This window comes from Chelon labrosus (assembly GCF_963514085.1).
Source record: "Chelon labrosus genome assembly, chromosome: 3".
Lineage (NCBI taxonomy): Eukaryota > Metazoa > Chordata > Actinopteri > Mugiliformes > Mugilidae > Chelon > Chelon labrosus.
In genome coordinates this window covers 22,629,908-22,657,693 of record NC_140339.1, presented here as the reverse complement: position 1 = coordinate 22,657,693, position 27,786 = coordinate 22,629,908, and the positions used below count along the sequence as shown (strand labels likewise).

Genomic DNA, 27,786 nt, shown 5'->3' with positions numbered 1-27,786 from the left:
TTTTAGATGAAGGTCATGCCAGACTTTGAAGTAAATCTTCAACATCCTGTATACATAAATAGTTTGTTACATATGAGAAATGGATTCCTGCAGTGTTGTTATGTTGCAAACCAAACTAGCTAGTCTAAATATTGCACGTGTCTCCATTTCACAGAAGTAATTAGACGCCAGCATAATTAGATTAGGAAACCTCATCATGGCATTGAAATATTAAACAATGTCTGGATAACATGGCCCTCAAAATCTCATCAAACTGTAAGAAACTTAGTATAAGGCTCCAAAATGTGATATGTACGCTGTTGCCTCTATTACAAATGTAATTTGCAGTTAATAGTTAATCAGATCATTTATGAAAATTGACCTTGAACCCCTGCTCACTCAATCTCGTTCCGTTTGATTATGCACGCACAAATCATCTTATGTGTTTCACAGGTTTCGGAAAAGACAGTTGATAGTTGAAACACCAGCTTCCTACGTGGAATTCTGCATACGTTAATCAGCTGAGGTTAATTAAACTCTGTAATGTATTTGTTTTTCTACAGAACATATTGTTGTGTTCATGCATCCTCCTTCATGCTGTACTCTTATAAGAACTGAATTACCAGAAGCAGTTACAGTTTCATTAACAGTGTGGGACCAATCTCTACGTTAGCAGTAACTGCATTAGAGACACAGGCAGCTGCTGAGCAGAAATAAACATGTTTTATAAGTTTGTGGGTCCTGGAGCAGTTGGCAAAAGACTAGAGATGGGATTTACGGCTCTTTGAAGAGAGCCGGATGTTGTGGATCCATTCCTTTCAAAGAGCCGTTCAAAAGACTGGCTCTTTTTGATATTTATTTATTTTTAAGAAGCCAGCCTTGGGGTAACTCATTTTGTCCAGGAGAAAAATCACTGGGAGCAATGACAGAGTAAGATTTGGATCAGAACTGCAACTGCAACCCGTCATTCATTCTGAAGAGCCGGTCAGTGGATTCGGTTTGTTTGCAAACGTCACAACTCTGCAAAAGAGAAAAACAGAAATAGATAACTTATGTTTTCAGTAATAAACAACACGCTGGCACGCTAGCTACTTACACAGGCATGTTCACTGGCACACTAAATGGAATGTGCAAGCCATTGTAGTCGTAATGAGTAAAGCACATTCTGCGCATATAAAACATAAAACTGGATATGTTTTTTAGCTGTAAGACTCTTTGGCTATGTGACCCAAATGTCAGATAGATGATTATTTCACTAGGTAAGTTGCTCTGTGAAAGTAACACCATCCCTTTCCTTGTTTCCATCAACCTGGCTGGATCACAGTAGTACAGCCTACCAGGAATGTGTCATATGCAGCGCCCACTAACAAGACCTTAACAAGCAGCCCACACGCCTCGGCCTCTGCAGTGACAACCCACACCCACCCTACCCTTTTTTCTCTCTATTAAGTGATACTCCATCATGATACACACATGAGTGGGCTATAATCAGGGGCAGAGAAAGCAGACGAGGTCACAGCTATTAACTGGATGTTAGCAGCTGAAGGCTAGCTCTCGTGGAGGCACTTGAAGACCTTTGGCCCTTGCACTTACGGAGACCTGCATTATTCATTGGGAGCCCCAGAACATCAGTCCATCCATCAGTATCATGGGTTAGATAACTTATGAGATGCAGATAACTCTTGGTGAGTTTCATATGACTGCAGTGGTGAGACAGCAGAAACACTTTTTAGAAATAAAAAGTAAATTTAATAATATAAGGGCGGCACAGTGGCGAGGTGGTTAGCCCTGATGCCTCACAGCGAGAAGGTCCCGAATCCATGGGCCGACTGGGGCTTTTCTGTGTGGAATTTGCATGTTCTCCCTGTGTCTGCGTGGGTTCTCTCCGGGTACTCCAGCTTCCTCCCACCGTCCAAAGACATGCTCATTAGGTTCATTGGTTATTCTAATTTGGCCGTAGGTGTGAATGTGAGTGTGAATGGTTGTCTGTCTCTCTGTGTTAGCCCTGCGACAGACTGGCGACCTGTCCAGGGTGTACCCCGCCTCTAGCCCGATGACAGCTGGGATAGGCTCCAGCAGACCCCGCGACCCTTAACAGGAACAAGCGGTTACAGAAGATGAATGAATGAATGAATTTAATAATATAAATAAAATGTATTTACACATTATATCAGTGTATTTAGTGACCTGATGAATATTTAGGGATTATTAGAAACATGTTGACCTCCAAAGATTAGCACCTGATATTGCAATATATAGTGCACAACATTCATTCATGCGAAGCTTGATGCTGTTGGTCAGCAGCAAACCATTACAACTCAGTTACAACTCAAAACGAAAATATTTTAGTGGATGTACATGCACAGTACTTTCTATTCATGTACTGATACAGTAGATTGAACATGATAGAGCATACGTGAAAGTGTAATGTCTGTGAACTGCTCGTGACTTTAAAATCTGTGAAATACTGGCATAGATTTTGAATGACAGGTAGCACGGGGTGGTCTGAAGTTAAAAGAAAGGAAGATTAATATTTTTTGGTCCTTATTTCAGTTTAACTTTGAAACTATGTCTTTGATGAATTTCCTAGAAACCTGGACGATTTCCATCCATGTCTTCATTTGTCAGCGTTTGGTCTGCAGTCATGGTGAGCTGCGAATATGCTTCGCAGCTCACCTTTCGACAGGTGTGAAGAGAAGAGACAACACATGCTTTCACCTCTGCACTGATTCGCCGTCAGACCTAAGCTGTTATCTACCAGTCAGTAATTTAGCTCTATCGTGTATTTCTAACCTCAAACAGGCTCTGATATCTCACACATATTTTGAAGGACATTTGTACTATCATTCACAACTAACTGCTCTCAATAAGACTGTTCAGTTTCAGCATTAAGTATGTCTTTTTACAAAATATAATGCCGCCTCTCCATACATCTTCTACCATTCCATATGCAATGCAAAGGTAATAATGCAGAATCTTGTCTAGTGTAAAATGTATTTGTTTATAGGGTTGTAATGTTGATCAAATGTGCAATGAAAATGGCACATGGCTCTCAGTATTTTAATGCACCTTCCTTCTGGTTGTTTTGAAATTATAATTGCTTTGAGGATTATGCCTACCACAGCTTTGACCTCTCCACTAAAACACCATTCACAGTGCTGATGTAGCCTCAAGGTTCAGGTCTGTGCATGTAATAATACATGAAAGGCATTTTTCTTCTGTTAGAAAATTTTATTGTAATTTCCATTCGCCACCATGCAGGGCCACCCATCTCTACCAGAAGCAGGAGCGTTAGAGAACAATAGGGACAGTAAAGAGAAGCACTGGCTGTAAGCCGAGTAAGCAAATTAAATGAGAAAGGAGGAACTGATTGGAGACTGGTAATTAGGTTTCAGCTCTTACTCACACAGTGGGACAGAAAACTTCCTGGACATCATTTATCACTGGCCAGCAAGATGACAAATTATGAGCAATTTCAATCTCATTCATATTCTGAAATAGAAAAGACTGCTCACTGCAAGGGAAACAGCTGCAAATATGTTTGGTGAAAATGTTCTCTCTGTGTGTTTTTGTTAAATGGATTTATAGTTACTAATTTGACGAAAGTTCATTTCAAAACCGTGTTCAGGCTTTCGTGCGCACGCGTTTGCACGCATTTGCTGCCTGTCGCAGCATTTTTATGGACTGCTGCACTTCTAATACATTATCTTAGACAGGAAAATGCTGTAAAATAAATTATGTTTCTCACTATATAATTGTTTTCAAACTGCTGTTTTTATTTTAAATGCAATATTTTATTGTTTCACAGATTTTCTAGTTTAGCCATTTTTTAGTCTAGATGTCAGTCTGCATATGTATCCTGAAATTAAGCTAAAGAAATAAAAACAATTTCAATAAAATAACCAAAACGTAAAAAAAACAATGATCACACATTTAGACTGTAATGGACACCGAAATGGAACTGGATCAACAATGGTTGTTTTTTTTGTTTTTTTTTATGGAATAATATTTATTTATAACATTCGACATATTTTACTTACAGATACTTTGTCTAGAAATTAACTGTCACTGCACATCGACTGACAGAACAACACATTGTATTCCAAAAATAGAAACAAACAAATGAGCAGAAGATATCCCACCAAACCATGATCTCATGCACCAATGCACCACCAAATGAGCAAACAGTATGGCAGTTCAACTGGTTGTAAGTACGCTGTGCAAATACAAACTCACATCATTAAAACAAGTAACAAGACCATGTAAAAAACAGTAACTACTTTAGAAACCCAGGAATAGCACAGACGTAAAATGTCTGCATACGCCTGTTGTTTTTTTCTCATGAAACATTATAGAAAAGAAAACCCTCTTTGCGGTCATTCAACATGCAGCTGATCCAAATGAGCAGAGCTCAAGACAGTTTGTGTCTCTCTTTTCCATAGCTGTCTATAGATGCCTGTTTTTTTTCTGTATCCACATGTGAGCAGCACTCTACTGTCCAAAGGTACAGCGGCAGTTGGGTGATCGATGCTCTCATATGACATGTTGTCCAAGGCTACGGAGAAGGAGGCGTCTTCAGAGAATTACAGGATCCTCCCTGGCTACTACCTGTGTTCCCTTGGTACTGCAAAACAGAATAAAGCAAAGAGCAGAAAATAGTTGAATATGCATAAAAAAAATAATCTTCTCTGCCACATGTCATACCAACAGATGTGCAATCATATCAAATAAAAGCAGAGCCAATCTTTACTTTCAAAATCCCCGCACTTCCAAAACAAATGTGCTAACCACCTACAGAGTCATGAGTTGGGCAGTAAAACAAACACTGACTGTCTGCCATTTCATTTTATTTTTATTTTTGGGAGGACAGTTTATTTATGCATTCACTCAATTTTATTGGAATAAACAGCACTGCTGTGACTGTTTGGTTTGCCAACAGCAAGCACAGAACAAAAGCTTTTACAGAAAAAGTGGCTTACTTGGCACACAGAGGCATCAATAGATCTGCATTTGAAACCTGTTTTCATGCACAGTATTTTGTTGACTTTTGAGTAGCGTCAAAAACTTTGACTGAAATGACTTGTGAGGAATAGATGCAGTTACTCCAACGAAGACTTCAAAGTACTACATATGCTGTTAGCCTGGAAAGAAACACAGCAAACTTGTTTTTAAATTTTCTCTGACACACTGTCTTAATGTACATTGCAGGCACAGACCTTTGATGTGCTCACAAAAATGCAAAACAAAGACATTCTTCTAGAGTAAATGCACAGGTCACAAATACCATCCTTTCAGCTTCTGGGGGTAACTTTCTATCGCTGTTGTCTGAATGTTGGCTCAATAGGTGTCAGGCTCTATGCGTCGTTAACTCAGCTCTATTCTAAAACTTCCAATTATTATTTTAAAAAAATTTGAAATTTGAATGACCTGTCCAGGGTGTACCCCGCCTCTCGCCCGATGACAGCTGGGATAGGCTCCATCCCCCCCGCGACCCCTCACAGGACAAGCGGTTATAGAAGATGAATGAATGAATGAATTTTCTTTTATTTGCCACATTTTAATTAACAGGACCAGTGGCTTTCTTCTTGAAGCATGTGTCCCAATGCACTTTTTAAGTAATTCTAATGCACTCTTTAGTGTGGGCACTCTTTAGGCAAATTTAGTAATTATTTCCATATAGTACTTTAGCTGTTTGTTCTACTCGGAAATTAATAAGAAGAACAAGAGTTGCGATAAATCGGGTTAACATGCTGAACTCTACGAAAGATAAAACAGCCCAAGACGAAAGGTCAGACTAATATAAAATATTGCTACGGTAAGGTGAGGGCCAGACGAATGTTTTGCAGAGACCTTTAGAGAGTTTAAAAGCAGAGCAGAGCTTGTTCTGTTTCTACTTTGCCATGTTTCAAAGAATCAAGACATTTTGTTGCTGCAGTTTTATCCATGTCTTTGATGCTGGTGTGCAGGTTCTGGGAAATCGTCTCTGCATGTTAGTTTTTCAGCAGCAACTGCAGAAACGGTTTGCTAATCAACGTTAGCAAAGTAGTGGCACTGTGGTTGACTTTGCGCTTCCATGAATCTGGGGGCTCCTAAGTCTGTTTCAAGAGTGGCCGATGACAATGACTAAAGTTGCCTTGTACAGAGAGAAACGTCTAACTGATCCGTGGTTCACCTCTTCAAACTGGCCAGGACACGGTGCGAAGCAATCACACTGCTCAACTAAAAATGTCGGGTAGAATGTTTTAAGGATAGTAGATGTGGCCCACTCTGGAAGACAAGAGTTGTTTTACTATTGGTGCGAGGCGATTCTAGAGTCTCTTTGGACACTATCCAGATGCTACATATTGAGGCCCTAGGCAAACATTTCCACACTAGACTCAATCATAGACAACAGAGGTGAACATACTCCTCTGTTAGCTAGGTAACTAATGTTAGCCGTCAGAAAAAGAACAAACTAAATAATCTGATGCTGCTGGAAGTTATTTTATTTAAATGTTTCTCCCCCGTGTGATCACTATCTGCTTCACTTTTTCTTTTTCTTTTCTTTTTCAGTACTAGAGGGATAACGTCTTATCATTTTGAACTGAGAGTAAAACACACAACATGTGATGGGACTGAGTGTGCAGAGTTATGGGAGGTGGGGGCCCTTTAGGGAGGCCTCCTAATGTCGTTGAAAACTACTGAAGTTTAAAGTCTGTCAGCCCTCGGGGGACCCCTACTGGCCCAGGGCCCCAGACACTTGCCTACCTTGCTTGTTGACAAGCTGTACCTCTGTGTATAGGTACCGGTCACACTTGCAAAGTGCCAAGATAACCACAAGCTCAGAACTGGCATTGTTCTTCTCAAAGATTTAAAGTAGGCGTATATTACCATGGCAATTTTTTAGATAGAACCATTTTCTTCTCACTGAGGATTATTGAATCAGATATATAATGTGTTTGAGCTTTCCGGTCTTCTTGTCCATTCTGGCAGTAAAATGGCTTCTATCAAACAGCACATCCTGTAGATATTGCTTTACTTTTCTACTTTCTTTCTACTTCTTTTTACTGCTAACCAAAATCTTTTCACAGCCTCGTTGGAACACCACATTACTGTTATCAGTGACTTCTAATGAGCTCAGCGGACAGTGATAATCTCAGTCTCTTACTCACTTACAGTTATTCTTCCAGCCTCAGCCAAACGCACAGATATTTTGTGTTGCTCATACTTGTTTTTGGTTGTCTGAAACCAGCTCATTTGCGTGTCTTTTACTTTTCCCCTCACACTCAAATGGTTCAGTGCATTATGCTAAAACCATTGATGGCATGCTATGATATATTGAATTTAATTTCCTTTACTGATTACCCTTAATCATAGAACCTACAGGGACAGCCTATGCTGACCTCAAAGCTAAATAAAGCTTTATCTTATCTATTTAAACTGTTTCTGCCTGAATGTTTTCTTGCAGTTGTTTTGACAGTGGTAGTCGCAGATGTTCAAAGCATGGTCAGTCCACCATGCATGGAAACACATGTCACACCCATCACAGAAGAGTCATCTCACCTCAACGAGAGGATGCCAGTGGGCAACAGGTTTTCGGGGATACGTGAGCATTTCACTCCAGTGGTCACGGCCGAGACTGTCTGCATCATTGCCAACTCGACACACTCCAATGACCTCATTATGGCCTACTCTGTAGGCACAGGAGGGAGAGACAGAAAAAGACTTGACCGTGGCCATATATTACATATTAAATATGGACAGAAAAAAAATAGGCCTATATATTAAAAATGGATCTTCACAAATAGGTGCAAATAAAGTTTCTAACCGGTCATAGTCCATCACAGCAATCAAAAGACTGATCTGCTCTATGTTTTCTGGTGGTACATCAAAGACAATGGCCTCATTATAAATTGGATTCAGAGTGTTTCTCTTTGTTGATGTCTTCCTCTTCTTCAGTCTGCGACCGTCACACATCAGTGAAACCTTCACATACGGATCTATGAAAAAGACAGAAACAAGAAGAGTAAGCACTCGTTTACATTCAGGATACCAGCGGGCACTCTTTCTTTTAGACAGAATCAGATTTTAATTACCAGATGCGCCAGTGATATCCATGGCCTTGAGATTGCGAGCCTTTATCATCGTAATAGTCAATCTGCCAGCAGTGGGCAAGTAACAGAGTGAAAACATCAGGTCCCCAAGGTCCACGTTATCCTAAAAGACAACACAAATGCATTTGCTCAAAAATAAGTAGGTAGGCTGATTTTCATTCCTGCACACAAGCCAAAGGTAAACAATAGGTATTTATTCATAGAACTGAAAAGGGTTTCAAATAAGCAATACTGTCCCCTGTCACATTGCTCTGATTAAACCTGTCCATATTTTAGCCGACACAGAGACTTCTGTTTAGCTGCAGAAAGGCAGCAGCGGTACTTATCACTTGCGCTTAAAATAACTCCACCGAAGAAGTGAGAACCTGGAAAGCACACAAACGTGTGTGGTGAAGACAACAACTCCTACAGTAGAGTCTCTTGCTGATTGACTGTTATGTTGGGGAGATTTTGCTGGTATTTCAAAGCAGGAGTCATCTCCAACTTTCAGTGTCATCTTTTAAAAGTGGAAGCTCAGTGACTTTCCCTAAACCTGAGGCATCTGTAACAAAGCACAAATCTTTTTTGTTTTTACCAACATACTAATGGACTAAACATGCTAAAATACTGATGGATTATTTCCTATGCACAGTATGCCTACACAATATGACAGTAGGGAAAGTAGAAATTAAATGTTTGCGGCTATTTTGTGACCTAGTGGTTATAAAAGTGGATAACTGGTAACTGGTGGTTTGAATCCCCTCTCCATGGCAAGAGTGCCCAGAAGCAAAGCCTTGTGATTTTCCTTTTCTGCGATTGTTTGCCGATCACTCATTGTTTTCACGTGTCTTGTTATGCCATCTGTATGTCTGTATATATTTAGTCCTGTCTCTCTCCTTGCCCTTTGTCAGAAGTTTGTTTATTGCTGGATGTGCTTCTTTGAATTTACTGTTTTCATACTATACTTTTTTTTTCTGCATCCTTCTAGTCTTTCCTGGTTTCACGTTTTTTTCCCCCCTTTTTTGGAGGTTCTAGTTGCTTTTGTCTTTTGTTGGAACTTTTCCACTGCAGGGTTTTATGTTACTACCCCAAGGTAGTTTTGATTGAAGGCATGTTATTCCTCCTGCCTCCTCCTGTGTCCTGTATTTGGGTCACAAAAGTCTTGAAAAAGTTAATTTTCATTTTCCTGATCTGTCACGTGGTTTGTGAAAAGGAGTTGATATTTAGTTTGGTGATTATACGGCAAACAAATTGGTTCTTAACATGTTCCCAGATTCATTTCTTTCCATTGGAGTGAGCAGGCTCAGGATCTGCTGCTAGTCACCTAAGGGAGCAGGGCAGTGACAGAACCCACTTTGCACAGATGCAGGAAACAGATTTTTTCAGAGAGAAGTTGAACTGAGGGTCTAAATAAAGGACCAGCATAAGATAAATAAGGATTTTTGGAGCTTTGAATAATGCTAGTGGAGTCCCAGAATGAAAACATAGAGTTGGAAATGAGCATTAGTCTGCTTTAAGATTTCTCTCCCTAAATTGTCTCATACCTTACAGTGGATCCTTTCTTATAGTAAAGAACAAGTATGCAACAATAATACAGTATGAGACTTTTTTATTTTTTATTTGCATGATGGGTTAACAATGGCAACCCATCCAGAAAATTTATTCTGCATCTGAGAAGGATCCTATGGGCTTTACATCTGCTTCATGCTCCATGGTCTTTGTGCACAGTCGAGATACAGGTGGGAAGAGAGGGATTAGTGCTATATTTCACTGGCTCCAGAATCTCTGTTGTGCATAAAATACCAGAAATTTTGTGATAACCATGCTGTATCCACCATCACAATGGAAGCATACTCTGCTATGGAAGCATACTCTGCTATTGCACGCCTGGCAAAATGATAAATAAAACCCAAGAAACCAAAAAAATATCACAGAGCTTTTGATTTCCATTGCCAGTGTCATCTTGAAAATGTGGAAGAATAAAAGGCGCATTCTTCCATTAATCTGCAATCTGCTTCTGTTATAGAGCTAAACAAGCCAAATCTGGCAGTGAAATCAATAATATTATTTGTCCCACTGGCAACGACTTAATGATTATCCTGCCATTTCAATCAAATTAACTCAGAAACTGTATAGTGATTATGACAAACAGACTCTACTGCAGTTACAAAATATCCTACCGCCGTACTGGTGTTGTACAAAGATAATAAGCTTGTTTCTGAGGGTATACTGTATGTGTGGAGCATGTGCGCAAGAACAAGCATTTGTGCAAGTGCAAGACTGTGTGTATTGTGTGTGTGTGTGTGCATGAGCTGAATAGTGTGAAACCGCTAAAAAAACTGAACCGTGTGATAATGGAGGAACCCTGTGAATCACTGGTTCCTCTCAACCACCTGTCACATATCATTCTCTTCTAACTGGTTAACGCTGATTAACTATCAATAGCAAAGGGCATACATGTCAATAAATGTCATCACTGAACCACAATGCAGCTAGAAACTGAGAGCTTAATAGGAAAAAATCAATACTTTTGTCACCATTCTCCTGAAGTCTCTTTCTGGTGAGCTGACAGAACAAATGTCTTAATTCCATAATTTCCTCCTAGTTTCTTTTTCTTTTAAGTCTAAATCAACAACCTTAAGGTGAATAAATGATATTTCATAATTTTTTAAATGTTATGTTTGGATAAATTCCTTTGACTCAAGCTTAGTTTTGTCCGTTGATTTGTTTCTCTATACTTTGATTTATGTGTTCACATGTTTAAGTATACTACTTCTTATTTGTGTCTCTTTACAATCAAAATCCATTTATACATCTTGAAAGTGGGACACAGCTGCTGACTTTGTGGATGCCAGGCTGCGTTGAGATGGATATACTTTATACTGTGTGAAGGTTCAGGATTGGTCTCATGTAAAATGTTTTTAAACCTTTAAAGACCTTTGGAGTGACCCACACAACTTTTGGTTTTAGAATTCACAGGTGGCCTAAATCCACCAGCTGGGTTAAACCATGTGAGTGTGGGAGAGATGGAGAGAAAGATGGAGAGTTAACAAGACGGACAGTTAGAGAAAGGGAGAGAGATTGGAATAGAAAAGCAGAAATATTCAGTATTTGCTCTGTCAGTATTTTTAGAGGACATGTGTAGGAAGCTGTTAATGGTCTTCAACACGCTGTATGTGAGACTTTGTGCATTAAACCATTGGCTGCTATCAGTAGCCTACAAATCAAACAGACACACACCACGCCACAAATCCCCCTGTGCCTAAGACTTTTGCAGTTTCTAATTATGGCATCACCCAGCTTGGGTCAGCTCCCGTGGGTCTGCTAATACTCAATTCCCTAGCTATCTAAACTAGTTATCCCTAAAACTTTTTTTCAGATTTGTAAGTGATAACTTTAATACCAGATTGTTCCAATGTTTAGTAGATAATCATGTAACCAAGTTTTACCTGTCGTCACAACCCAAACTTAAATTTCACAATCCTCAAATCACATTGCAACACAAAGGGATAATTCAAATTGTCAGGCAGTACATGCCTCCAGGGGGATCATTTAGAAGTATTCAGTTTTCACAGCCTGACTGATTGCCACATTCACGTTATGACTGAGACTGATGTTTTGCACTGTAATTTGCTCTTTTCTTAGCCAGTCATTAATTGTATTTTATATAAAAAATAATACACACTGGGACAAAGCTCATTTAGGAAAAACTATTGGGCTTACTTTTTTTCTGTTCTAAAGGAATAATAAATAGTAACTATTGAAACATGAATTATAGTAGATGACTACATTTCTTGTAAAGAAAGACTTGCATATGGCAGGTACAAAAAGATTTATATGTAAAATAGAAACGCATTTGGGCAGTTATTCTGCATAACATTAAACAATGAAATTCTCTTAGGTGAGAGACCAAAGCAGATAAAAAAAACTGCCCATGCTTTGACGTATTATTTGTCTTTTTTTGCGCAAAATTACGTTTGCAGTTTGGTTATATTTAACCTGGGTTGACAGGTGAAGCAGTAACCAAGGAACAAGCCATAGTAAATTACAAGGCCTCAGTGCAGATATTTGCTAATGCTGTGAGGAACAAGGCTACAGGAGACAATCCTGGACACTGACAGAGGCTGAGGATGCTTTGTTCATTAGATACAGAAAAGATGGACACATGTGTACACAACACATGTAGTGTTGCTCAGTCTCTCATGCTGCTCACTGTACTGAAGAATTCAAGAATGACATATCTGTGCTATTACAGTTTAGTAAAATAGTATAAATAATAGTAAAAAAATAACAACTGCAGAGTATGACTTGGATTTTTGTGACCGACTGACTGTCCGTGGTAGTTGTTCCCATTAAATAGTTTGACCTATCATTTCCAGCGGCTCCTTTAAACTGTAAATGTCATCATTACAAATTTAACTGACAATTCCAGCCATGAAAATTTTTACCCACGTTGTGTCACATTGATCTTTGCGTATTGAGTTCCCTTGGATGAAATAAGTTGTTTGCTGCAGTCAGTGGCTTATTAATGCCACTTATGCATGCCATGAAGGATGGGATCAATTTCACGTTACAGCTTGTTAAGCTCACACACTGAGATGCATGTCAATAAAACAATTACTGGAAGGATACAGCCATAAATATCTATGGATATAGCGTATAGCACAAAATATTTGTCAGATATACGATATTTCAGCTGTACATGGGATCAGTAACGGGGCACAGCTGAAAACACTCTAATGAGCTCTGTGGACAGAGAGAGCAAGATGACTAATAAAGCACAAGTGGCACAGGAGACCACGTACCAAAGTATGGCCTCTATGCTCAAGTCAGTTTTTACACCTCTCTCTCTCTCTCTCGCGCTCTCTCTCATCCTCACACAAACACACACACTTATTCTCCCACTTGTCAGCCAGACTTGTCAAGACACCCACAGCCCCAAAAATGTCCTCACTTTGCAATGGTGCCCTAACCTCCATAGGTTTCCTCACACAAATTGGTTCCTATAAACAGATGCCCAAACACAGAGACACAGTCAATAAAATAACATTGCACATTGAGTCTTTCATCTTGTCGACCTTAAGAAGTCTCACAGGATTTAATTTACTTATGTTCAGAGGGTGGTTCTGGCAGAGCACACTGAATTTAGATAAGTAGGGGGATATCCAGTAAATGTGTTTACTAATAAAACGTCTCCGTCCTTCACCGTGTCATCCATACGTAATATGTAAGGCAACGCTGATTGTCAAAAAGGAAAGAAGAACTTCAAACAGATATGTTCTGCAAAGAATCAAAAGGCAATAAAGCAAAGGCATACTAGTTATTTTATCGTACACGCGTATTGTGCGGTGGCTAATCAGTAAAATATTGCATGAAGGTTCTTGCCTTTTGTGCTAAGAACTGAAAGTTAAATATAACCCGGCATATCTAAGTAAACATTATATGATTCTGAAGAGAAGTGCTGACTCACCGAGGAGACATACTGGATCTCCCTGCAGAGTTTTGTCTCCCTGGGAAAGTCTGCCAGATCCAGGAAGTTGTCCACCACCACTTGACCTATAATGTCATGGCGGGAAAAGCGGTCGAAGTCATAGACACTGAAGTGCAGCTTACGTGTGGGAAGCTCAGAGTATGCCACAGGAAACAGGAAGACCTCATCAAACACAGGGTTTAGCGTTTTACGATGCACCTTGGTCTGGTGCTTGGTCTTACGATCAGGCAGCAGGTAGATCTTAACATAAGGGTCAGAGGTACCAGAGAAGTCCTTGGCTGGGAGGTCCTCTGCTTTGTGGAGCTTAACTATCAACTGTTCCTGGTCGCAGTCAAATCTGAGGATGAAGTGAAGGCGCCCACAGCCCCCGCCTCTGCGAGAGCCTTCATCTCCCTCAAGGGAGCGCTGCTTGTAGAGCTCAGGTTTGAGGCGACCAAGCCCCAGGCCCATTCCGGTGAGGGAGTCCTGCCTTTGGAACTGGGCCACATTGAAGTCTGGGTTAGAGAGGTTCATATGTCTGCGAATTGACCCTTGTCTGTGGGCAGAGGAAATCAACAGCAAACATTACCATACAACATTAATATGATAGAAATATGCATGAAGACATGCTGGAAGGAAATTAATTGCATAATGAAGGATTTTGTATATCAGAATTTATGTATGTCTAGCGCGAACATTGCTTGCTATAGCAGAAAGTAGTGTGCCTTATTAGGAGCTGGGCAGAAAAGAGAAAGTGGAGTTTGGAATGATTTATTGGTCACACAATTTCCCAATTCTAAAACATACTCAAATTAAGAAACCAACACAACATGTTGGCAATGGATAATAGAATATTTCTAATGCTGCAGTGATGTTGACTATGAGAGAGAGCAGAGGAGTTGGATGGTGACCTAGTATTTCTGATGGAGGCAAAGAAACCAACAAAGACCTCATACTGACCCAATTTCAGACATTGATCTACCAGAAGGTGGGGGTTCAGTGGTTTGTCTCTGCATACGAGGGTTAGTGTGAACCCCGTTTTCCCGGCTTTTACTCTGGGCATCCAGCGGTATGTCTGGAGATGTGTGGCTGATCTTCATAGCTGCCTCAGGTGTGGCCATGACCACGGGTGGGGGTGATACAGGCGTCACAGGAGCCTCCACGGACACAACGGACGCCACAGGAGTTGGCTCTCTGGCTATGGGACAGTGCGAAGACTCACGGCGGTTGTGCATCGGGGGGTCCACGGCTGTGTAAACTGGCTGCCTGGGTGCAGGCTGTGAGGGCAGAGGGCTCATGGTGGGGTTGAGGTGCCCATGGGGTTCCTTGGTGGTGGGGGAGAGCCCGCGTTCTCTCCATGGTATCCAGCAGAGCTTCCAAGAGACAAAGAGGGAGACCCCAAATAGGGCCAAGCCACAGGCAGTTACTACCAGTGACAACAGGCTCACCGATATATCTGTGGAGGGGACGAGAGAGAAGGGAAATCAACATCTGAATTCAGTTTGTTTTTTGCTTTGTTATAAAGTTATGCCGTTACTCCTTCAGCATCACCATCAAGTGCAAATTTTCTATATTAAGCCTTTTCAAAATTATCAAACTATACTGTTAAGACAGTGACACAGTAAGGTACAGATATATACCGACTGATTTTTCGCTTACCTGAGGAGTAATCTGGAGGCTCTGTTGGATTTTGTTTCTTATAAAGAACAGTAAACAAGATTAATTAACATTACTTGTGTTTAGTTAATAAAAACGGTTGAGCCTCATATCTTCTCTGCCAAAGGGAGTGTTAAAATGCTAATTTCTTTGCTGATAACAGAAGAGAAGGGGCGCAGTAGCAATAGTGTTGTTTTCTTAGCAATAGTTTAAAATGTTCACGCCAGTTTTAGAAAGGGGGGATTTAAGTGTTAAATTAGTTGCCGCTCTAACCTGTTTGACTTGAGTCTTATAGTCATAAGTGAAAAGGGCAGCTTGCTGCAACTAGACTGACATAGAAACCAATTTAGTTTTTCTAGAAAAAATTCTAGACCCAAAAATTCACAGACAATGCCTTTCCTGCCTTCTTTTCAAACTGGAAAGAGTTCAAGAGCTCCATAGGCTGGCTCCTTTGTTAACCACTTGCAAAGCATATGCCAGTAAACTGAAGACATGTATGTAAAGATAACATATTTGTAAATTTAAGGTTAGTAATAGTTAGGCATTTTGTACTATCCAACCAGAGTCATGAGGTCCTTTTAGTAGTTAACCAGTCGTGCACATCACCTATGTTAGTGTACAGTACTTGTGGGCAATGGCAGAAGTAGATAGTTCCTTACAAAGACCAAGTAATAGTTTATACTAGTTTCAAAGCATGACTTTGCAATGCATTTGTTTACACCAGCACAGGGTATGCGAGTCACCATGGAAAGGGAGATGAAGTGTGAACAGCAGAGTCATCGAGGGCTTTCTGAATCATCTCTGCTCTCAAAAAACGAGTGACTTTTCACCAACGCATTCTCTTTTGAATGGTAAGTCACTGAAACGGCTGCAGCAGGTCAAGGCAGTGACTCGGTGCAATGAGTACATGGATATCAGCAGTTGTTTTGTCACTTTGCTTCCTCACTGTTTAGGATGCAATGGACCCTACTGCCTATTGTGTAAAAACATGAAAACAACTAATTAAAAGCCACTATGTAGAAATGTATTGAAGAAAATAACCTACCCTTTGCCTCAGTCTGGGCTTGCACATTTGATGACAGAGATGTGTTTGAGGTTAATTAGACCAAGCGAGGTGAAACTCAGTGTTGCACCTTCTACGAATTAACAGATGAGTAAAATCCATACACACTTCCATAGGATTTGGAAGGGATTGCACCGAATGAAAAGAACTTTTAATACTAATCACAGACATAGAACTTTTGTGACAAGGTGTTTTATTTAAGCTGGGATCTCTGAGTCTGAAGCAATGTGTCATTTTCTTTAGTGAACTTGTGAAATGTCACAAGTTCTGAATCATGTTTCATGATATGAATTATGGTCTAAATGTATAGTGCTGATAAAATAATGTTATTTATATTTTCCAAGTAGAGTTGTGTCTCCAGCATCTAAAACAAGACATTCGAGATAAGGTACATTCCCATTTAGCTTAGAAAGTAAAATATGAAAGATATCATTTGTTAATGTTCAGTCCGCTTGTCCTCTGGAGAGTCGCCGGGCGGCTGGAGCCTGAAGATATCAGTTAAATCAAAATCTGTGCTTTCAATGTCAGTGATCATTACCGGTGATTTGTACCTTTAAAGGACCCTTCTTTGTGCGCACCGATCTGGTATTGGGGATTTACGGTTAACAAGTACAACCTCTGAACAGGATTTACTGCTTCCTAATTAGTGTCAAAACTTAAGTACACAACTTAAGTCCTATGTAGTGTGGTTTGGCGTAAGAACTGCATGAGGATGTTTCTGAAATACTGTCAGCCTGTCCTCTCCAGAACAATGACAGTAGTGCTTGAATCCTTAGGACACTCGAAACAGCTACTGTTTATATAGCTGTATAATTATTGGCCCTTCTGTGGTCGTAGGAATAAGTTTATGTAAAATCTCCCATCAGGTGGTTGGGCTCGTCACCCTAGTGGAAATTCGCAGACAAACTTGTCACAGATGGGGGAGGGTTAACAAACATGTGTTTGATGTTTCAAAAGTCCATCTTTAAACACAAACTATGCTATATTTCTGAAGCTAGCCAAATAATATCGGTAGCTAACCAAATTGAAAGCATTCCAACATAGGGATTAATAAATCAGTTACGTGAAAAAGTAGTGGCCTGACAGGGGACATAATCCCCAGTCTCCTGGCACAAGGTTTGGCAGTTGACACCATCCACACCTCCTCCTCTGAAAGTGAACTCTTTGTATTAGCCCACCTGCCTACCTATAATTTTCGCAAACAACCATGTATGACATGTATTGGGAGTCATTGGCATCGACCTATTTTTTATTTTTTTTCATTTATGTACAGCATGCATGTTACATTACCCACCATTTTCATATAGAGTTAAATGCGCTGAACCATCTAATCTTAAACAATACCTTTAGTCTCTCGTGTGAAATAAGGAGGTTCTGAAAATGAGTTCTGCAGCTCCAAACGTACAGCTCTTGAAGAACTCAGTCTTCAGTTCACCTATGATGGACATTAGTCATTTTAAATGTATGTGAGCAGAACGACCGTGATTAATTCAACCCAAATTCAGTCAGGTCAACCTAAATTTATCAGTAGCAAGCTCATTTTGTCCGTATACCCTAATATTCGAACAAACTGGGCAGCCAGCACTCAGACAGATAATCTGTCAGCCGCCCCACTGCCGTGTCCCCTGGTTCTCAGCTGACAGCCACTGTACAATTGGCTCATCATCAGCTGGCTGTTAGCAGAATGCTTTGAGCCTCGAGGCAGATGTCGTTGTAGACACTCACTCCGATCCAGCCACCAGACATGCACCCCAATCATCAGCTCTCTATATTAGTCTACAGCGGTCTGTTTCCTCAACACCCAGTTCCTTCTTCCTCACTGTCCAGTCCCCACCCACTGAAGACTCCTCTGGTCTCTTCCAGCTACCATCCTGGCCACAGCCAACGGCTGCAGGCACCGACCTCCAGCAATCCCCACGTTTGGCACACCAGCAGTCTGCCTGTTTCTTGTCTCATTCAACCAGCAAATACAGTAATTGCTCTTGTCTTGAGACTTCTTCCTGTCCTGCCCTGTCAGTCTCCGGACTCTTAGCCAGCCTTGTGGCTCTGCCTATGTCATCTGTATCCAGGTTGTGCAGCTCTGTACATCTGTTTTTCCATCTGGTCACTTCCATGAACTGCTCCATCTATACGCCCAGCCTTCTGCCATCCAGTCATCTAGTAAATAGTTTATGGATTGAACAGTGGTGTTCAAAGAAAGTACATGCCTTTCGTCTTTCCCTTTTATAATCCTTTTTTGTAATGGTATATAACACCAATGACTGGCATTACGAACAGAAATGCAAATACAAGATAGCTAACTAATATTGGGTTTTTACGGCCAAAATCTTCTCTGAAGCACTTCTGAAAGGCGTCCACTGCACATAACTGCCTTTCTGACACAAGCAAGGACTGGCAACAACTCCTGCAGCGGATCGTTACTGTATATAGCTAAAAGTAACAGCTGATGCAATATTACATCATGTCTTACGCTTATCTGATGCACAGGAAATATTACCTGTTACTTATGTTATTGAGACAATTATTTCAGTTTTTAACGTATGATGCGGTTCTTTGACCCAGTGGATCTTCAGCTCTTCAGCGGCCCCCTCCTCCTGTCCAGTTCCTCGGCTGCCCGCCTCAGCTCACCAACACTGTCAAACTCCCATGCCTTTGGAGCTCAATGGAGGCCTTGTTCTCAGTAGCCCCACTGGAGATCTCCCACTTCTCCCTTGTTCAGTTCACAGACTGTCCATCATATGGAGTCCTCCTTCACCTCAGTTCAGTCCTGAGTCTGTCAGCTTGGTTGTCTGCTGCTCTGCCCACCAGAGCTTTCCTGCTCTACCACTCTCCAGCATCCATGCCACACATCTCTTTGCTCCCCTGAGCTTTGATTGCAGCCGCGTGACTCCTAAATCGACCAGCTAAGCTGCTCCCTGTTGTCTATATTTTGTGCACTGCAAAGCTCTGCGTGCCATCGTTTGTCTAATACAGATGTGATGAACTTTAATCCTGCTGCCTAAGCGTTTACTTTTATGTATTGTATTCACATATTTTCAATCTTTGTGGCGAATCTTCTTTTTGAAAAGCACCAAGCGACAGCACAGTGTGTTTTTTTTAATAGCATCAGTCTGCTGTATCCACCTGACCGTGTCTATTTTTGGCCATACCTCTTTCTGTGCGAGGGCAGCAATACAGAGTTATTCCCAGTTTACGTGCTGACTGCAACAGGCCATTTATTTCCTATAAAGCAAATTATTTCTTTTGTCTATCCATGCGCGCACACACAAACTTGATGAAGATTTGTTTGGAGTAATTAGTGTACAATCTGTGAAAGTGCTTTAATCATAGCGAGGAGTGAAATTATCATTTTTTTGTTTTTTGACTGTTTGCCCGGGTAGCCATCCTGTCATTGTTTAGCACAGTGAAAAAAGAAGGATTTCAAATAAAATATATGCTGGTATGGTTAATAGGAAAGTCATGGTCATAATGAGCACCATGTCAAGTAGAAGCCCCCCTCAGAATAGACAATGTGCATAGATGGTAACATGAGATATTTTTGTGTGAGCTGACAAACTTGCCTCTTTTCAGTGACTCAATTTATGATGATTTTGGACGATTAGGTGAAACATCACGTGGCTTGAAAGCATAGCATATGTTTTATACTTAGACTTTTATTGTCACTGGCAGTATAACACAAAGCATCTGTGGTGCAGTAAGATTGTATGTAGTGAGACGTAGTGTCTAAAAATAGGTAGAGGGCTGAAACAAAATTCATGCCAGGATAACTTTTATAAGTTTTAAAGCAAAACACTCATCCCCTCCCAGCTGACAGAAGTATAGTTCAGTGATAAGAAGGCAATATTTGTTGATAACCCAACATCCAAATCGAACAGGACTGTCTGATACAGGACTGGTTCTGTGTGTGGGAGCTGTCATAAGGCCTAGCGCAGGAACTCAGACCAACTGTCCTTTCTGCACTGTGAGATTCTGTGAATACCCAAGTATGTGTGATTTGGGAGAATATTGTGGAAACATCGAGGGACTTGCCATCTGAGGACACTGGGCCCACAGTCGGTTTGGCAGGCCGCCCGGGTGCTGCCTGGTGGAGGAGAATCTATAGACATCTGGAGGGATTCAGACATTGCATCGCAACAATGAGTTTGGACCGATTTTAGAGCGCAGGACCTTTAGAGGTGCAAAAGTGTAGGAGGGAAACAAGTGTTGAAAACGGAATGTATGCAAGTTCTCCATCTGAGGCGCGCTATTTACTTAAGATACCTCTGTGTGTGTAATAATATAACAACAGTTGCAAGTAGCAGGACGTTTGGGTACCCGGGAACCACTGGTAAATGTAACTCAATCGGTCTACCAGTACCTTTAAAACTAATAAATTAAGATTTGCTTAAACTTAAGTTCAAAAATGAAAAGTCGCGGCTTTGTGAAAAGTTATAGACTGGATGTATCAGGTACATCCCGTAAAGTGTAGTTGTTACCCCCGGTGTGCCGTCTTTGTGCTGAGCTAAGCTAACTGGTATGAGAGAGTGGTATTGATCTTCTCATCTGACTCTCAGATATTAATTATTGATCTCTCTGATCAGCTTTCCTCTACTGACTGTATAGTCGTAATCTATATTATACACAGTAAACAGTAAGGGATACGGTGCAGAGTCAACAATATGCTTTACAGTATGTGAAAAGACACAGTGGTCATTAGCAGTATTCAGAGGAGAATCAATGAAGCCCCCAGTGCACCCTGAACTCTGGGTCAGAGGGAGCCTTCCACAAGCTCTAATTTGCTTCCTTTGTCATTCTGTTGCCTTATACTGGGGGATACAACTGACAGAGAAACACTAACCAGTCCTGATAGCTAATCCTCCCAAATCCACTTTTGAAATTGTGAATTGTGAAATACATCGGGCTGAATGATGAATGAGGGAGGGATGATAGAGCTCGTACCTTGGGCAATATACAGAGGAAAACGAAAGGGATGCTGGGAGTGACATCGAGGGGGGAAGAGTGGGAATTCATATTGGCTTTCATGTGTTGAATTATCATTAATAATGACGCGAACTAATGGAAGCACAATGAATGGAGCAGGTAGGCTATGTGGAGGATTGCAGGGGCTGCGCTTCCTCGCTCCTCCTAATTAGGCAGTCTTCCTCGCTCTTTTTTTTTTTTTTTTTTTGCTCCCTGCGCACACGCGCATTCATTTACGCAAGTCATTTTGGTGAGGCTGGTTAGTCTAGGCGTTGGTAACGACGCGACTCTGTGGTCACGTTAATTCTTGCCATGTGCGCGTTGGTTTCCAAAAAAGAGGCAAATACTTCGCGTTGGCCACGCGATTTAGGTAAGACAAGGAATTCATTCTTTAGTAAACTTTCGAAGAAGTAGGTTTCACGAAAGTGTGCCACGATAGTAACCGCTCCAGCACAGATACAAGCACAGCTCATCCAAGGAAGAATATATCCCGTGCTATCTGATCAGTGTTCTTCTATGGCCAAACGATGTCATGGCCGGCATCTGTGCACATGCCAAGGATGGACTGTACTAATAATATACATTTTGAGACTGCAGGATGTCACTTGAGTGTAGATTGGGGAAAACAGACAAATTAAAAGGATCTTTTGCGAGTTGATTATAGTAAGGAAGATTCAATTTCCAAACTAATTATTCTAGTCGTGAAGCACTCTTCACAATGTTTGGGCCACCTATTGTGTCTTAAGCGCAAGAGGGAAAAAGTCAAATCGTGGACACTTCAGTTCGATGAATCAAGCGTGCAATTGGTGCCTCACCTGAATCCGTGTAGCGTGGCCTGGCGAGGTCTCGGAAATAGTAGATAAAATCCAGACAGTTCTCGTTTTGCACTTCCCCCTTCGAACAAAGATCAGACAGGAGTTCAAGTGCCTTTTGACAAATCTCGTCATCTCTGTCTCCAGGCATTTCCCACCAGCATCCTTATAAATGGAGGGTCTCTAAGGCACCACCACCACACCACTCCGCCTGCCTGACAGTCACCTATTCCACACTACTCAGCACGGCTTTTGGAGTCAACCACTCATCCGGCGTCACGCCTTCCCACACGATACAATCGACGTTAAAAGAGCGAGAGAGAGAGAAAAAAGCCCAACCCCACAAATCCAAGCGATCCACAAAGCATACAAATCTGTCCCACACGAAGAGCAAAATCAAAAAGAGTTTTAATGCTGCATTCAGTGTAACGATCCTCTCACTCTGCTGCTCTGGTTGAAACCCACCGGTTGAATCCACGCACCGCCTCTGCGGCGCCGTGCGCTGTCCAACGTGCTGAAACGTGTGCGCGGACTACGATTAGTCTTTGCAGCAGGCGGTCCCGTTGTGCGTGATCAAGCGATCTCGGGAAAAGTTGAGCAGCACTTTAGCATACAGAGAAAATAGCTCCGTTCGCGAGCACTACTACCTGTGACAATCTCCCCCGGTGTGGGTTTAAATGCCTTCACATGGCCATTTTCGCTTCGTGAAACACTAATGTTCCGTTTGGAAGTTGTCGGAAGTCAGCACTTGTAGAATCGCACCTGTCACACCCGAGACCAGTTATTTTTCAGGGGTGACTTCATGTCTCGGTCCCGCAAAGAGAACCTCAGTAATGACATCCGTGATTTGTTTTTCTTCATTAGAAATGAAGAGCACGCTCAGAGACACACCAGGAAGCGATGTGTTTACTCATTTCCTGCCTTTATTCTCTTTTTCTCACTAGTCGTTTCTGGATTGCTAGGAGTACAATTATAGTCAACAGCCCCATACACGTGTCAGGGACCATTGTGTCGATGTTTGTATGAGTTTATTGTTGTGCTGTCACTCCTGCATTTGCATATGCATTTGCGTTACAGATCAGAACATAGTCTTTCTGAAGGGGGAAACAGTCAGTTTTGCATTTTGAGCTCATTTCAGTGATTGACAAGCTCACAGATTGTATAGACTGTTGCACCATAGGCCTAGTAAAAGTTACACTAGGCAGTCTGTGGCAAATGTCAAACAAAGACATCTACTTTTAACGTATATGTGTTTACTGAGAAACAATTTCTTCTATGAAATGAAATGGTCTTTTGATATCCTGGTAATGAATTGAAATCTTAAATGGGGGAAAAGAAGATGCAAAGTGAGGAATAACAGTTCGTCATGTAAATTCATAAAAATCTTCTAGTAAACCAGAGCCTCGACATCTCCCACATGCTGGTGCTTGTCATTTCTGAAGGGACAAACTGAAAAAGAGATAGCGAGAGGAAAGGATGAAGGGGAGAAAAACGATGACAGATAAATGGGCTTGCTGTGTTGGTGATTTTCGTGCTTGTTGTAGCAAGAACAAAGAGCCCAGCAGTCATCTCCCACCAAAGATAAACACAACTTCTAATGAGCTGTGCATTCATCTTGCTGCACTGCTGTCTTACAAATGCTGCATTGTGCTCATCCATGTTTTTATGCTTTTAAAGATTTTTTGAGATATTTAGGTTATGATTTTTTTGTTTGTTTGTTTTATTTATTTTTTTTCATAGCTGAATTGAGAGTCTAAGGGCAGAGGGAGTTATATGTTGTATGGGTTGGAAAGCCCCTCTAGGCAAATTTGTCTTGGTAAATAAAACTGACTTGTCTTGACTTGTCTCTTCTGCCTTCTAATAATGAGAACCTCGCAGGCATCTGAAAAACTTCATACTCGCTCATGGAAGCATGTGAGCGCTGTTAGCAGAATAGTTAAGTGAGGAGGGAGCTTTGTGAAGGGAGACACAAGTGGATGATGATGGTCACAATGACAGCAACGTGTGGCTGTAATGTGTATATGTGTGAGTTTTCCATTCAAAAAAAATGTTCATACAGCAGTAAGTCAGCTTTCTTGGTATCCATGACAACTGTAAAAGACAGAAGGCACTCTTCATCCATGTCTACTGTTCAGCTCTCATTCTATTAGCCTCTCTCCTCCACACTGTCCATTAATGCTCTTGCCTCCTCCTCATTTTTATTTTCCTCTTGTCTCATTGCTGTCTTCTTTCATTGTGAACCACTTCCCATTTCTTAACACTTATCTCCCTGTTTCTCTCTCCTTTCTTTCTGAATAATTTAATTTTGCTTGTCTTTTTGACTCATTTATTGTTGCCAGCTGTTCACAGACCAACAATAGTGGGCAACGCTCAGACAGTGCTAATTGACTATAAAAAGAAACGTCCTTGATTCTTGACCGTGCACAAACTATATCCCTAGTGTCACAACTTGTAACTCTGGTTCTGTGAGAACAGGATGATGAGCCAACTAAGAAATATCCTTTGTGAATAGCCATTAGGGACTGAATGATTAATTCATGATGTGCAAATAGAAATAATGTATTTCCAGTCTTATTCATTATTTGAATCGACCAGTCACTTAATTAACCAGTAAATGCATCTATTCCATGCTGCAGGACAAAACCATGATTTCCTTCACTAAAAATGAGACATCAGTAAAAAAGCAGCCCCCTCTCTGCATGATGCCATTTAGTCATGGTTTGAATGGCCTACAAGTGGTGAGCCATCATCCAGTAATCAACATCTGCCAGCCATGCACATACTTGAAATGCCACCTGAGTTTCACTGATTGAGTGTTTTCAGTATATGGGTGGTAAGACAAACCAAGAAAATTTGTGTGTGGGGGACAAAAGGAGGGTCCCCAGTACTGAAACTTGCGGGATACCATTGACGAGCCTGCACCATGTATCTTTCCTTATCCCTTGTCATAAGCAACTAACGATTAGAGTATTTGCAACTTCGTGGTTTGGCAACTTTTGTGTCTTTTGACAGATGAGCTTACTTTTCTGAACAACTCGTGAAGCAGAACTAGAACAAACAGTGCCTTTTGCAGAATTATCCACTGATGAGCACTGAGACTTTTCGGGAGGTTATAACCAGACCTAAATATATTGCTGAATGTTTTTTTGTTTTTGTTTTTCCTGTTTTTTCAAGTAGGAGTAGGCTAGGTCAGCATGTTTAAAATGTCTGGCTATTTTATGTCCAACTCCCATCGCATCAGGAATCCTTTTCTGAGCCAAAAGACCCTTGTAAACAGCCAGTATATGTTAGCACCTACCATCTCCTAATTCCACAACTAATGTTGATCATGTATTATAACCCCAGATTCTATGATTTTAGGTGTAATATGTTGCTGTAAAATGTTATTGGGTTGTATCAGAGATGTCTTACAATTTTGTAGAGCTCTTCTTCATTCTTTTCTAGATTTTGATGCTGGTCATCATTTTCAGACATGTTTCCATTAGATTGGTATGCTCCACATAAAGAGATCATAGTCGTGTAAAAAAGTCTCCCGACTTATCCCATATTAATCAGAGTGTGTTCATTTTGAGACACAGTAGTGGGAAGCATTGATGTAATTTTCTAAATGTTCTTTTATGTGCAGACATAAGAGGGAGAACAGGAAGCATCGCTTTGACACACTGATCCACCAGCCACAGAGAGAACATCATCTATGTGACTTTAAGAGATTCATTACAAGCTATTTTCCACAAAATCTCACATCTGCTGCCCAAACCTCTCAGCATTCTTTGAATCAAACAATGTGCGTTTCTTAGAAGAGCTGCGCAGAGAGGAGCAGGAGGAGGAGGAAGATGGGATGGTATCTTTCTCTCCTCTCAATTGCTCTTTCTCCGTCTCTTTTCTTCTGTACGGCAGAAAGAGAGGCCTTGAGGGTTTGAGCAATGGGTCTCAAAAAAACAAAAAAACAAAACAAAGGCACAAAAGCAACGCCAATTCAAGATATTTTGGTATGTGTGTGTGAAAGAGACGGCGTGTGAGAGAACGTTAGAAAGATCATGCTGTGTACATGAAGAACAGGATAATGTAGGGTGTGAGTGTGTGGGGGGAGGGGATAAGAAGGAAAAACTGTAAGAAAGAGAAAAAAAACACACTGAGGCAATTCAGGGAGACATATGCACCATAAAGCCAGTACAGCCACTATGGAGAACACAACATTTAAACGGTCATGCAGCTGATTTAAGTCTGGGAGATGAAAAGATTTCGAAAAATGAAAGGTAAGAATAATACAAACTGTTTTGCATGAGCAATACGTCTTCTAATGGTGAGTGCAACACAATTCCTCCCCGACTATAAATGAATAAAATATGATGAAATATAGTTCAGAGAGGAGGATCATCATGGCACTACTGAATGCATCACATCTGTGGTGACACTACATTATACATCCCCTCCTGTCTTAGTGGTTAAATTACGTCAAACGCCAGCCTCTCCACAGCCCCATATATCGGAAAATGCGGCAAATAGATATGAGGCGACATGAAGAACATATTGTCCTGATGTGAGTTGTATTTCACTGCTGTCCAACAAATCCATACATTTCTTCCATACACGAGTTTCATTACACATCTTCTCACCTACACCCAAATTATGTAATAGGTTGACAATATGGGAATTGTACCCAAAAGCAGCTCTTAACCTGAGGATTTGTTAGGCTTGTGGTTGGTGGATGGGCAGTATCAGGCAAACAAAGCTCAGCTGTATGAGTAGGAAAGCAGAGCATGAACAACATGCAATTATGTAGCACGATAACACGCAAGCTAATTAGAAGGCTGTGAACGGTAAGGTTGTTAGATGGCATGACAAGTCCCTCTGGAAAGAGATACGTGTATATAGGTACAGGTAACATAATGAACAAGTGAGGGACAGCGGTGCAGCAGGTATAGCAGGTCACTAGGGTAATCAGCTGATGGGAAGCAGGTGTACAGGAGTGGAAAACCCTTTCAAAGGGGAGGTGATGGGCAGGTCACGTTCAATCACAAATGAACACATGACCGGGACATAAAGAAAGAAAACATATTACCATCATAATGTGATGCTTTAAACCTGAATGTCTGCTCTTGTCCTTAGTGAAATACAGATGTGTTTGCCATCCACAGACATATCATAGTACATTTTTAATGTCTTGTACATATCGTAGTACGCCTGTAATGTTAATGGACCTCCGCCTTCTACAGAGCAACTAAACAGTAGAGCGAGCACTGGAAAGATTATTGTAGCCCCTCTTCCATCTTTGCTGGAGATTTATCTAACACCAGTGCTGCAGTCACAGAGCCTCCAGCATTACCAGAGATTCCTCCCACCACACCGCTTCCAGTCTGGACGAAGGTACAGGGGCATCAAAGGAAGAATTGCCAGGTTTATAAGCGGCCTGTTCCCCCAGGTGGTTAGACTTATGAACACACTGTGTTCACAGCAACCACAGTCAACCTACCGCAAACATCCGCTCACTCAAGCACGTCTATTAACCCCCGCCTCCTGCGACATCATCGGCTGCACTTTTTAATACTGGACTATTGCCAGAGATGCAACATGCTCACATGAATTGTTATCACTTATTGCTTAAAATGTAATTTTGATTGATTCTGTTGAAATGTTGATGAATGACAATTTGGCACAGTTAGTCTTTGTTTTGTAAAAAAAGAAAAAAGAAAGAAATGAAATATCAATCTGATTAGAAAATGACTTGAAGTGACAAGTAAAAAAAAAAAACACAAAGCAGATCATATCAGAGAA

The 27,786-nt window shown here is 41.1% G+C and overlaps 1 protein-coding gene across 1 annotated transcript; it reads right to left on the bottom strand.

Moving 5' to 3' along the window:
• Positions 1–3,925: 3,925 nt before the first annotated feature.
• On the bottom strand, positions 3,926–22,345 carry syt9a (synaptotagmin IXa). Its single transcript, XM_084540869.1, has 7 exons — positions 22,015–22,345; positions 14,482–14,977; positions 13,522–14,077; positions 8,055–8,175; positions 7,787–7,958; positions 7,522–7,651; positions 3,926–4,603 (listed from the first exon to the last, which is right to left on the bottom strand). Exons 1-7 carry the CDS (start codon positions 22,160–22,162, stop codon positions 4,535–4,537), a joined length of 1,692 nt encoding a protein of 563 aa, XP_084396995.1. The 5' UTR covers positions 22,163–22,345; the 3' UTR covers positions 3,926–4,534.
• Positions 22,346–27,786: the final 5,441 nt, after the last annotated feature.